Below are 14,022 nucleotides of genomic sequence, written 5' to 3' on the forward strand. Positions count from 1 at the left end.
GTCCTTTTCAAACTGTTTTTGGATATAAAAGCATCAAGGATTTTGAATAAGTCTTTAGCCTTACTACTAGCAGTGATACTTTTACAGAAAAAAAGGATTTCTACGATGTTACTGCTATATATAAACCGTACATAGCAAATCAAGTGAGCATCATCATTATTATCAATGACCTCACTCTACTGGAAATCAAATTCTTTCCTTTTTCATTTTGTTGTTAATTTATCATTGATTTCTTCCACTATTAATTATATTCTGCAGTTGATGGTGTTATTGGATAAAGACACTAAATGCACAACTGTAGTTCAAAGAAATTGTAAAGTGACTTATGTAAAATTTCCATAATAAAACAGATCTTAGTTCTACTTTCCTAAATGATACCTTTAACATCATCTTTCTCATTTTCCTGTCACAATAGTATATTTACATCATAAATGGATCTATAAACTCGCTTTAGTCATAATAATTCCCTTATTTCACTGAACTGGTAAGATGTGCCAGCTGCTTACTTTCAATAAAAGGAATGAGATGAAAAATTTTCTTATCAATGTTGTGCTCTTTACTGGTTGCTAATAAAGATTAATAAATAAATAACCGCTGGATGAATTGTTTACTTGATGAACATTTAGGTGTGAAATTTTTTGTTAATAAATAAAAACTTGATTCTGACAGAGTAATTTTACATTTTATATATCACAATGGGCAATTTTTGGTGTGTTTCTAACACTCCATGGACACGAAAAAGGAACTGGCTCAAATCTGCTATGCTGACTCAAGAACTAGTGGTTTGGTTGATGAGAGTACAATCACAAAGAAAAAAAAAAATTAAACCATAAAAATGGAGAATTTCGGTCGAAATTGATTCTACAAAAAAATGATTTTATACAATAAAGATTCAACTGCGTGAAAATTAAAATAAATTAAATGAGTACAGAGTAGAGTAACAATTTTGATTAGGTTAACTAATAAATAAATATTTTATTAAATTAAATAAACTTGCGGTAAACTTAGGGTTTCCTAATTACTACGAATATTATTTAAAAACGCATCAAGAAATTTTTTTTGGAAAAGCAGATCTTTAATGTAATTTTAAATTAAAGAAAACTTTTATCAAATGAATTTTTAAATCGTTACGGCAATTATTAATACACGAAAATGTTAGTCTTTTAACAATAATTTATTTTTGTGAGTTATATTTACTGGCACCCAACAAAGACCTTTTTTACTCCGGGAACTTGCTCGAAACCCTTTTTGCTCTTTAAGATGTTTTTAACCGCATTCTTGCTGTAGCTAAATTCCATCCTTCTGACAACTTCCTCGTTACTTTTGTAAATAAATAATATAGTAAGAATATTCTTTTCTTTTCTCTCATCGTGTGATAAATTAGTGATTGGAGTCATAAAATTAATTAAATTGCACAATATATACGGTAGAAATGTAAATTCTAACAGAAGATTGCTTTCACTGAATACCTGTTAAATTTCACACTGTTAAATTTGCTTACGCTTAATACCCTTGAAATTAAACTCTTACTCGCCTTACAGCTCTAGTATCGATGGTTAGATAATTTCTATAGCTGCTGTATCTGTTCGCAGCTTTTGATTCTACTTATTGTGGCATTAACCTTAAATTCATGTGAAAGATTCGCTAGTGAATTCTGGTATATGTGGTGAAATTTGATCAAATGCTAATAGATTTTTTATTTTTTTAAATCATATTAATAAGCGTTATGTGTAATGACACCTTTGGGAGAAGATACTGTGAATAACTTATCCATCTTTGATATCATATATTTGTACTTAAATCGATTACTTGGAATTTTTGGTCTAACCTCGCATGTTTCATTCACACAACTAAATGATGATTTTTCAGTAAAGTTATTTTTTAATAAATACTACGATTTAATTAACTGGTTTTCTTTTGATGAGTTTCAATTAAAACTGTTGAAAGGTTTTCTTGCTATTTTATTTGTAAATTCACTTCTGATATTGTTCTCGTGGAAAGTATACGGATATAGAATTTGTTTACGATTTATGAAACCAGGTTAGTAAATATTTATTTATTTTTGTTAGTAACTGTGAAAACTGCTGGTATAAATATATTTAATACTTAATGACTGAAGTAATGCCTGGCTGCAGTAAATTTTACTCGAATGACTACGTTTATTTCATAGTAGCCCGACTATTAATGAAGCTCTGAGATGGTGTATTTTTTTATCTGAAATGGTTTGTGTAAAGTTTTAATGCTCTTTAAGGTATTTTTATCCTAGTTCTTACTAGAATGTAGAACTTAGTAGACACTACTAGTTCCTAAATCCTGTTAGAAACTTGAATATAAATTCCATATGATAAAATTTAAGTCATTTTTTACAGTGATTTAATGAATTTATTTATGACAAAACATTATTTCCTCCTACTAGTTTGACTGTTTCAATATAGTCATCTTTAATGATGGCTGCATATGTAAATACAAGGTCAAAAAGTATATGTATTAATTAGCCTAATATTCCAAGTTTTATGATAATTTTTAACATTTAAATCATTCTAACCTGTTCACTTTTTTAATTTTTCTTTTGAGTTATTTAAAAAAAATTATTAATTACATAAATAAAGCTATGCTTACAGAATGTTATTATGAGAAGGTTTTATTTGACTGGTTTTATTTTATTACTTTATTTTACTAGGTTTTATTTTACTTTATTATTTTATAATGACTGGGGTTTTCACATGGTAATGACAGTTTCTATCATGATGATGCAGTTAACCTACCATGTGACTGATTGGCTTTGTTTGATTTATTTGAATACCAGGAATAATCACATATTTTTTGTATGCAATATTATGTTCTACATTTAACCTTTTAATTATTTGTACGTTTGCCATTTCAAGATAGAAGAGACAAAATGATTTCAAGTTAGATCAACTTAAACCAGTCAAATTACAACAAGGGTTGTTAATTATGAAGGTTTCTTAGAAGTGCAATGTTTTTATCCTGATCATAATAAATATAGCCATATATTTTATAATACAATAATCAAGTATGTTTAAAAAAAACAGTGACCACCATACGTATAATATCTTAAATATATACCATATATCGTAAATTATATACCATGTAATTACAATCAATTAATTTAATACTATCAGTTGTATTTAAAGTCATAAATGAAAAATATTTTTAATGTTTACGAATTATAAGAAATTCAGTTTATAAAATAAATATTATTTTAAAAAAACAGTGTTCATCACAGTGATATCATTTCTTTGCAAGGGTTTATTTCATAAAAAATAACTGTAAAATTTACATGGTACAATTTCAGAACTGTACTGAAGTACTGAGGTAGTACCGTACTGTCAAACAGAACCATAATACTTTTGTGAATTTTTGGATTGTTAGTCTTAAAGCTCCTTTCTTACACAATTTCTGCAAGGTTTCACTAAATGATTTTTTTTTCACATTAATTATAGAGCATTTAAATGTCACAACACTTGTCAAAAAAAAAAAGGGGGTCAGCACCACCTTTCTGGTATATGAAACCTTTCAGTACTTTTTTGAAGAGGAGGAATTAGTGAAAAGTGAACCCAATCTTATTCAAGTAGAAACTGGTGGGCCCAACACCCATCTTCAGTCACAGTTTTATCCAAAAAGTCATTTTCTTTCTTATAACAATCCAAAAATGTGAGAGCTGTTGAAAATGTTTCTCTGCGTGTCTGTCATGAACTGGGGCCAATCACACATTTTCAACAGTTCAGATGCCCAGGGATATGTTGTGCAAACTTCTATTTATCCAATTCAGCTGTAGTTTTTTTACTGTAATTCACCCATTCACAAACAAAAGTTAGTAAATGCATTTAGTGATATCCATTGTTGAAATAGATGACTCCCGTCAGTAATCATCTTCAATATCTGTGCACCCATTTTTAAATAACTTGCACTATTTTGTGATTACCTGGTGTGAAAATTTGTGTCACCATACCGTTTACTTATCAGATCCTACAGTTAAGTTGAGTTTCACATTCTTGCCTACAGAGAACAAGTTGTACAAATTTCTAATTTGGATGTTATTTGCAACTGGTGAGAGATGTTACACCTAATTATGTAACTGTTCCTCAAATACGCGAAGTTTTATTACATTTAAGGAGATGGAATATATAACCAGTGTAGCCAATAACTTTCATAAAAATATCATAGAAGAAAATCCGACCAGTTTCAAGTAACCTTTTGACTGCCCTGTTTATTTTTTTATTTATTATAATTTTAAGAATTTAACTAATGGCAGAGTTAGCTTTACATGTAGCATTTTCTTTCTTTTCTATAAAATTTAATGATTAAGAAAATTTAAGCCCAAGATAACTAAAGTGATTAACTACTTCTAATATACTACTGTTTCCGTAATAACAGTTTTTAGAACTTTTACTTTTTCCTGTTACAAAATTTAACAATTTAGTTATGATTGCATACATATTAATTTTATTTAGTTGAGAGTAACTTTTTAAAATATTTCATTTATTTTCAAATTGGTGTGGCTATTATCATAACCTAACAACAGTCTATCAACATTTTTATTTATTCTACTGGCGTCTACATCCATTGGTCTGAAATCTACATCCACTGATGTGAAACAACTTCCAGTATCATAAAAAAAAATTAAGCTTAAAATTCTCTCCTTCCTGAAAAACACCTTTAATGACCTTAACTTCCAAAGAAAACTTACCATTATGTGCCTTAAACACAGTTGTACAATAATATAACTTTTTTATTGTTCTTATTACATTCCCAAATGATTAAAAAATGCAGGTCTTGTTCTACAAGTTGTGATCAGAATTGTCAAATGCCCTTTGAAGGTCAAAAAAGACAATAAATGCTTTCTTTTTAGATCAAAATGAATTTGAGCAACATTTAAAATAGTAACATTTATTACAATACCCTTAATCTGCTCTAAATTTTGGTATTATATTATTTTGTTCACGTCATTCATCAAATATTAAATAGTTTGGCCGGATAGTTTAGCAAACCTATTCCCGTACAGTTTTCAATGTGTAGCTTGTACCCCTTTCTTAAATAGCATACACACTATTATAATTTATCATTCAGAAGAACAATATTAAGATGTAGTCCACAATTATTTTGAACTTCCAAATAGAGTAACCACTTGTGAAGTAAAATTTTATAAAAATAATTTTTTTTTTTAAATTCAAAGATTTTCACACATTAAAAATTATAAATGAATCCAAGAATTGATGAAATGTCAAAACAAACATTTAAGAAAAATGTAACAAAAATCTATTAATGTTACAGAACAATATTAAGATGTAGTCCACAATTATTTTCAACTTCTAAATAGAGTAACCACTTGTGAGGTAAAATTAAAAAAAAAATTTTTTTTTTTTAAATTCAAAGATTTTCACACATTAAAAATTATAAATGAATCCAAGAGTTGATGAAATGTCAAAATAAACATTTAAGAAAAATGTAACAAAAATCTATTAATGTTCAATGCCTGCACTGCCCAATGTTAGTTCTTGTTGCATTGTTTCTTAAACTTCTAACTAACTTCCAAAAGGTTAATCTGTTTTTTCAGTTTTAAGGAAATCATATACTGTGTACATTATTCTGATAATGAGAGCATTTTAAATTTAACATGCTTTTTTAAAATTTAATTTTAACACTAAAATCATATTGAAATTTAACCTCATTCCTATTGATTGCACCAGTATCTACATCTTTTTGAACTAGTCTTTTTAAGATATAGCATTTTACATCAGGCCTTTATTATTCTTTTTAAGATTGTAGTACATATACATGCATTATTAATCCTGTAAAAATTACATACATTTTCATACATTTATTCACTGTACATTTTATTTATTTGTACATTTGACTTATTGTGATTTTTTGAGTTTTATTAAGAAAATAGTGAAACTAGACTCCATTGATGTAACATACCAAAAAATTCTGCTGACAATAAGTTTTAGTAAGTTGTCTTTTTTGCAGCATAACCCTGCTTCCATGCAACCTTTTTGTGGTAGAGAGGTACCTGATGATACCTTTTGTGGTAGAGCAGATCTTGAAGGGAATCAAACACAGGAGTTCTTGATTTAGAAGCTTATTTGGTGGAATATTTTCACTTCCACTTTTTTAATTTTGGTTTTAATTTCAAATAAAAACCAAGTATAAAAATTATCTTGATAAATCATTTATTATAGGTTTAAAAATGTAAAAAAAAATTGTTGGTGGACTGACTTATATAATTTTAGAACTGCAGTCATCAACGTTTTAAACCTCAAGTTCAAAGTGAATTGTGAGTTGACCATTTAGTTAAGCTTGATTTGCTTTTGTGCATTGTTAGAAATAATCTCAAATTATCACCACTGTTGGTTTTAGAGCTACAGTAATTTAATTTATTAATTAATCTTGTATTGACTGGAAAAAGAATAATTTATTTCCTCTCCAGTTTAAAGTTACACAATGTGTAAGAGAGTACAAGCAGATTTAAAAAATAAATTACAGTTAGACATAAACAAGAGTTTAGTTTATATTCATGAGATGAAGGATAAAAAAAAAGTAGCCTCGAATAAGAGTAATGGAATCATACAATCACTTGAAATAAAGTGAATAGTTTCATTGCTCCCTAGATGTTGTTAGATAAACAGTGTGGGTTATTTATTTGAAACTTGTTCAAAAATTATTTAATAAATATTATTTTTAGTGTTCAGAGTACTAATGTTGAAAAATGCAATTTAATTGTTTTTGTTTATTTTTTCAGCTACAACAAAAGTAATAGAAGAATTAAGAAAAAGTGTTTCACAATTAAAACTTCCAAAAGAACATACACCAAGAATTTAAAAATAGAATTATAGTGGAGGTATTTGGGTAAATAATTAACATTTTAGGCTATAACTAATATTAAAGTTAATTACATTAGCTTCTTTATTTATTTATAATAAAATATTATTTTTTTTAAAAATGGCTGAGAAGATTAAGAAATTTTGGGAAAAGAAAAAGACTGAAGCTAAGTTTAAGATGGCTGGACCTGGTCATAAGTTGAGTGAAACTAAACCAACTTCAGGACGACAGAAGAATCCAACATCTGTTAATGAGGAGCAGACACATAAACCAAGAGCTGCACCGTCTAATGAAGCTAAACATGCTGCTGCAGCTGCTTTGGCACGATTAGGAGGTGGAAAACATGATGCTCCTGCCTTTAATACGTAAGTCAATTCTTTTTTTATTAATTAAAACAACAGGACTTTTATAATTTTGTTTAATTGAATATTAATTATTTACATACAATTTATTTATACACAGATGGTTTAAGGTAACTGTCTATTTAGTTACAGCTAAGTCTTGATACATATTTTTTCAGTAAGTGATTGCACTTCTGATATATATTAAAACAACACCTTCTGGTAATTTTTTTTTGTAAGAAATGTTGCTTTAATTTTCTAACCTCTTTTGCTTCCTTTTTTTGAGATGATAAATCATTGTCAGAGCTATTTTTGTTTGTTTTGGAAGTAGTCAAATCAGTGGCAGCAACAAGATCACATGTCAGTTGATACTTCCTCTCAGTTGAGCGTCAATGTTCAGGTACTCTTTGTAGTTTCCAAACAGTTCAATAAGTTATTGTTATTTACTCTGTTCCACAGAATTCTCATTCAGTTCAGTAAGATTTTCAATGTTAAAATTGAAGTTAGTGTTTAATACCGGCTTTTATGAAACAATTTCTCAGTCATAGTAGTAACTTGTTTTATAGCCATATGAATCTATAAAACTGCCTCCAACACATTAATTCTTTTAGGAAGCTCATCAGCATCTGTAACTTTCATTGTTCACAAACCTTTTTTCTTTACTGAATTTTAAAATTCTTAATGAACCCCTGATGAAGCTGTTGATATATTGTAGTAGTATTTGGGGGAAGAAATATTAATTTTAATAAGGTATTTGATAAATTCTAATGTATCATAAGAAAAAATCCTACACTACTAAATGGCATTTGTAAGTATGTGTGTCTGTGAGCGCCCTCTTGGATTAGCACCGGAATGTGCTAGTGATCGGTCACTAGCGGAAAATCCCGATACGTTAGTACATGTCTCGAGGTGGTCATACCGAAGAATATATATCGAAGTTTTTGGAAAATTTAGTACTTTTAACCGAATCAGAATTTTTGGACGAAAATCGCAAATATCTCGAAAACGGTCAGTCCTAGCTCCCTGAAAATTTTTTTCGACCCTCTCTCCTATTCTACCCAATCCCAGTGGTACCCGTCGGATGATAATATTTTCAAGTGCCCCCGGGACGACGTTCGGAAATTGGGGAGGGGGTGCGATGGGCTGCCACCATAATATCTGGGCAACTGCTCGTCCGATTTTCACGGTCCAAACGGCGTATGTAACAGCAGGTCGAGCGCTAACTGTTTTACGAATTGGGTACACTCTTGGTCGACCGGATCTTGGTTTTCCGGAAATTAAGTCTTTTAGCTCTATGTTTTGATTGCACTCACCCCACCATAAAACGTACCCATCCGATCTTTCGCTAAATACGCTAAAACCTGTGCACTAGCGCAGCTGTAAAGTATAAACTTATGAAGACTAAAAAGTAGAAAAAAAACTTTTTAAAAACCACTCATATATTAAATGCACAAAAAAGTAGAAAATAAAAAATAGTTAAAAACTTTTTTTAAATGTTACTTTTAAATTAAATGCACTAAAATGCAAAAAATAATTTTAGGATGATATCTCAGAATGGATTTGACAACATGCCTTGATGGTGATATGTAAGATTATGTGAAAGTTGTAGCTTCAAATTTAAAATTTGATGTTTTTGCCAATTTTTTCTTATGCATGATGGATGGCCTAAAGAGTGGGGTGCAACACACATAAGAAAAAATTGTCATAAACATCAAATTTTTAATTTGAAGCTGTGACTTTCACATAATCTTACATATTACCATCAAAGCTTGTTGTCAAATCCATTCTGAGATACCATCCTAAAATTGTTTTTTATCTTTTGGTGCGTTTAATTTAAGAGTGCTGTTTTAAAATTTTTTAATATATTTTTTATTTATTTATGTGATTGTTTTTCTTCATAAAATAATGAACTATAACCAATGAGTAGGCACCAGAATGTACCTTATGTAACGAATCAGAAAATCCTGATTCGTTAGTGTCAATTTCCAGAGTTATTTCTAATTTAATTTTTGTTATATCAATTTTCATCAATTAAAAAATAATATTTTTACACAAGAAGTAATCAGTTTTGGACATCTAATAATCTCATTCAGAGATGCCGCCCACCAGGGCAACCTGTACGAAGGGCCTAGCTGCGGAGGCTTGCCTACGGCACACCCTGCAGCTAGTATACTACTGTAACAAAAATATTGCATGTGTTCAATCTACAGTATACACTTGCACAACAACTGATGACAAATCATGCTGGCTGCTGAATTGATTGAATTCATAATTTCAATGTCTAGGTGGGAAGTGATGCAATTCACAACAGATAAACAAATTAGTCGCACTGAGTATGAAATAAAAAAAATAAAAATTACAATTTTTATTCCTGCTGTTCCTTTTTCAGAACTGATTGAAGAGTTTTTATAGGTAAATTCATTGTTTGCGTTTGCTATTCAAAAGGTCCGTTATTGATTTGTATTTTATCCATTAATACCAGTATAAAATGGGCAGTGAATACAAATCTAAATCTGTCCGGTATTAAGAGGAATTCATTACTAGGAAGTGTCCGTTAAGGGAAGTTTCACTATATAGTAGCTACAAACCTCTTTCTCGTACTACCACAATTACTCAGTCATTTTTAATGATTTCACAGTCATTCTTGTTTCTTAACTATAGATCTCTTAATCCTGACTGGTCTGAGTGATTTAGAAGAAATTCCTGTTAACAATTTTTAAAAACTAACAAAAAGAATTACAGATTTACTTCTAAAGGCCAATAATACACTTTAAACAGGCCAATGCTTTAGCATGCTATAATGTACCATCAGTCAGAGAATAATATGTTCTCTAGAAATGAATTTTAATTTATAAAAGGTCAACTGGGATCAGATTAATCTAAGTGTAAGAACAAACAAATTATTAATTTTTCTCTAAATTAGGTAATCTGTGAGTTAATGTAGGCTTTTACTGAACCTACTTATTTATTCAAGTAGGAGAATACAGATCAGAGCAAGGTCTCCAATTGCAGGTCACTGTTTTTACTGTTCCTTGGTTTTGCCCAAGTTTCATCAACTAATGAAAAATTCGTCTGATTATGTTGAAACAGCTCCAAACTGTGCTTAGAAATGTTTACTTGTTCATGCTTTTCATCAGTTGGGAAAACAGCTTCCATCTTCTCTGCAGTTGTAAACTTAACAGACTGTTTGTTATGTTCATTTGTGCCCATAAGACCTCCAAAAATGAACCAAACCACTTTTAAACTGTTCTAATTAATGGAGCTGATACTATAATATGTAGCCTGGCTTTAATTCCCTGAGAGGTTTTGCCTTTCAAAAAATAACAGTTGATCACAACACAATTTTTTTTTTTTAGCAAAAGCTCAATACTTAGTGCTAAAAAGTACTTGATCTGCTCAGACAGCTGACAACAGAATTATAATATTCTGACTAAAACTTGCTATCGCTATTAGCAAAGAAGTGGGAAATTAACAATGATCTCAGCAATGTATCTCAAGCCCCATCTCTTGACTTTGACATTTTTTTTTTTGTTTTTATACTGGGCTGAGGAGCCATCAGAAAAATACAAAAATTGTTTTAACTTGTGGTAACAGTGTTTTTACTTTATTTATAACTTGATTTTGGAAGCAGAAGAACAATGTAGTATTGTGCTTCAAGAACTCGCTAATCACACAATAGCTTTGACTTGGTAATTTTCCTTCTTTTTTTAAATATATGAGAATGGATGTACTGTGGCATAAGTTTTTGACCAGTGATATGACTGGACTTCATTCTGTATCACAAAAGGAAAATTTTGAGAGAAGTCTCCGATTAAAATACTTTCACTCTCCAACAAGTTTTCCTTCATAATTTTTGAAGAAATTATCTTGTTTCTTTGCAACAAAATGATGCTCTTTTAGATTATTTAAATTTTCAGTAAGTTTATCTAAGTACTCTTGAAATGGAAGAATTTGAGTAGTTAGTTTACAATGGTCAACAGAAATGCTTGAAGATAATTTCAGAATTAAAATCATCCCAGCTCTTTTGCTGTAATTAGTCCCTGGACATTATTCACACTGTGGCAGCATGCATGTTTGATTTTCTGTATCACATAATATGGTTGAAAGGAGAATTTTATAATAAAATTTCATTTTTTTTAGAGCAGATAACATGAGTTTTACATTTTGGTGGGAGACACATACAAACAGAGTGAGTACCTGACCCACCAGCCAGAACAGAAAATTTAGGTCTTAAATCAGCAAATCTTGAAAAACCAATTTTTAATTTATGTTTTTCTTTGAAGGCTGTGTACAAATCTTTTAATTTACATAAGATAATCCTTTTATGAATATTAATTTTCTTCCCGTCAGCTTGTCTTACAAAGATACAATCCTTGTCTGGCATCATTCAGCTGTGCTCATCATTCTGGTAAAAATCTTAGAAACATTTAATAACATTTTCATTAATTACGTGATAAGGTTTCTTTTTGCCAATTTCTAGCAAAATTCCACTTGTTTGGCAAAACTAATTGTTTGGATTAACGGGCTAAGTACTGACTAACAATAAACTCATTTTGAATTTTTTGAATGCTCCAGCGATTTGTAAAAACTTAAAATATTAATTTTTTCCTGGGTTGATGTAACTGTTTTCATTTTATCCTTTATTTTAATGATTAATTCTTCTTATTCCCTACCTAAATCAGCAGAGTTTTGTGGTACTAAACTACTTTCTTCTACAAATATTTAAATCAAAGGAATTGTTTTTAATTTGCTGGTAATTGACTCGGCTATTTTTGTAACTTTATTTTTTTTAAATTGGTTCCTCTGCACTGCTCAATAATTTTTTAACCTTACGGGAGAAATGCCAAATGCTGAACAAGCTTTATTTACAGACTCGATTATAACACATTGAGGCTTAAATATATATTGACATTCTGGTTTGCTTTCTGTATCATTTGTGGTTTTTGTATTTTGTTTAGGCATTTTATACACAGTGCTCTGCCAGAAATTAATTTTAAATTTGGATTGCTTGTTGAAAGTGTCAAAGAGATTTCTCAACTGATTTAGTATGACAGCTAAATGGGTCAGAGCAACTTTTCCCATTGATATGAAAATATTTATCTAAATGTTCAGTTTTATGAAAAGTGCAGATATTTTTTGTTTCAGTACATCCACTTAAAGATATCAATGTTATTTGCTGTACAATAAATTCTAAAATATTGTGCAATACTGAAGATCTATTGTCAGTCAATTTGTGACATACTGTTTCAGTGTGAATGCCAATTGAACACTCCATAATCCGTTTTTATAAAATGCAAGTGTTTCATACAATAACAATACAGTTAATATAAATTACAAAACTACCAATTAAAATGAAAATTTCTGTAATTAATAAAATTAAAAATAAAAGATATCGCATAAAAGAGAAGTTCACTGCTAATAAAATTACTTTATAAAAAAGTGTACATTACCTAACTACAGTATCAACACTAGTAACAATACAACATATTACATTGAAATCAAAACAGTAACTGAGCCTTCTGCAGTGTTTACATTCAGGATAACACAAACATTCAGGTCCATGCATATATTCACTTTCGTGTTTAAACATGAGTTTGTGTGTATGAGTCATACTTCAAGTAACAAACTGTCTAGAATATAAGCTATGTCATTATAGACATATCAAAATATTTTATCTAGTAGGCCTACATTACTATCTGAAAAAATACATGCTGTGAATTTTTTGGATACGTTGTTGTTCTAGGTTAGAAGGAATAATGTTTTTTGCGGTTTTGTTGGCTTCATTACTCGTCAGCCCCTTTGAGTAACAAAAAATAAATTTTATATGGTTTTAAAATACATAAAAGGTACTTACTGCTGTAAAAGTTTCAGACTTTTTCCACGTGTCCTATATGTGGTTTTTGGGCCCTAAAAATGAGACATTTTCAATATCTTACGATTTGGTGGCCATTTTCTTTTTAATGAAGGACACTTGTTAACAGTTCAATTTTTATCTATAAGTACTGCTAGTACCTAAGAGTTAAAAGTTAAAAAAACAGGCTTGTTACCCTAAGCCCATAATTTATTTTGGGCCCAAAATTTGAAAAAAACAACAATCTGTAAACGTAACTTCAGTAAACATTACAAGATTTGGTTATGTAACAAAATCAATTTTGAGTACACTAAGATGAATTTCCATCTTTACTCTTTCCAAAAAGCCCTTCTTGATCTCTTTATGTTGTATAATAAAAATACTACAGCTCATGGAAAAAGTGACAAAAGTGGCTGTTTTTACCTGTTGGCAAGTTAGAAAATACTTAATTAATAAATAAAAAAATTTTTTTTAAATATAAAAAAATATTTTTTTGCCACCACAAGGTAGTTGCATGGTTATTATCATATACCAAATATCATCAAAATCAAAAATAGTGATGCAGTAAGTTTTGAAAATTTGTTGAATTAAAATGGAATACCGCTATATAATATATACGGTATCCCACAGAAAACAGAGAAACTTTAGAATGAAATTGTGAAAATAATGAAAAAAGTTCGTATAAACATAGGTCTGGAACACTTTTTTTTTTCAAGTTACAGCTAGCGAAAGAATTCACCCGGATTTTAGCTCTTCTAATCAAAAGAAGCCCTATTGTAATTAGTGGGACTCAAATTAAGAAATAAAGTTGGTGGTTTACCCTCTTATGTACAAGGGTAAGTCAATTATTATCCGCAATGTAGTTATAAATTTTATTGCAATACAAATAGGAAACTTACATGTACATCATTTTTCAACATAGTCCCCTTGCATTGCAATGCACTTGGTCCATCATTGTTCAAGCTTCCTGATGCCCTCATAAAAGAA

General features: G+C 29.6%; 1 protein-coding gene across 3 annotated transcripts in view; it reads left to right on the forward strand.

The window, feature by feature from the left end:
- Window positions 1–1,561: 1,561 nt before the first annotated feature.
- Gint3 (GDI interacting protein 3) overlaps window positions 1,562–14,022 on the forward strand; it is a 35,471-nt gene continuing 23,010 nt past the window's right edge. Inside the window, exons 1-3 of one of the 3 annotated variants that reach the window (XM_075361219.1) lie at window positions 1,566–2,040; window positions 6,764–6,862; window positions 6,976–7,208. In XM_075361219.1, the coding sequence (XP_075217334.1) occupies window positions 7,021–7,208 (188 nt within the window). In that variant the 5' untranslated portion in view covers window positions 1,566–2,040; window positions 6,764–6,862; window positions 6,976–7,020. Of the gene's footprint in view, window positions 2,041–6,763; window positions 7,209–14,022 lie in introns of all 3 variants that reach the window. The other 2 variants (XM_075361220.1, XM_075361218.1) reach the window with 2 other exon arrangements.

This window comes from Lycorma delicatula, chromosome 3 (genome assembly GCF_047948215.1).
Source record: "Lycorma delicatula isolate Av1 chromosome 3, ASM4794821v1, whole genome shotgun sequence".
Taxonomy (NCBI): domain Eukaryota; kingdom Metazoa; phylum Arthropoda; class Insecta; order Hemiptera; family Fulgoridae; genus Lycorma; species Lycorma delicatula.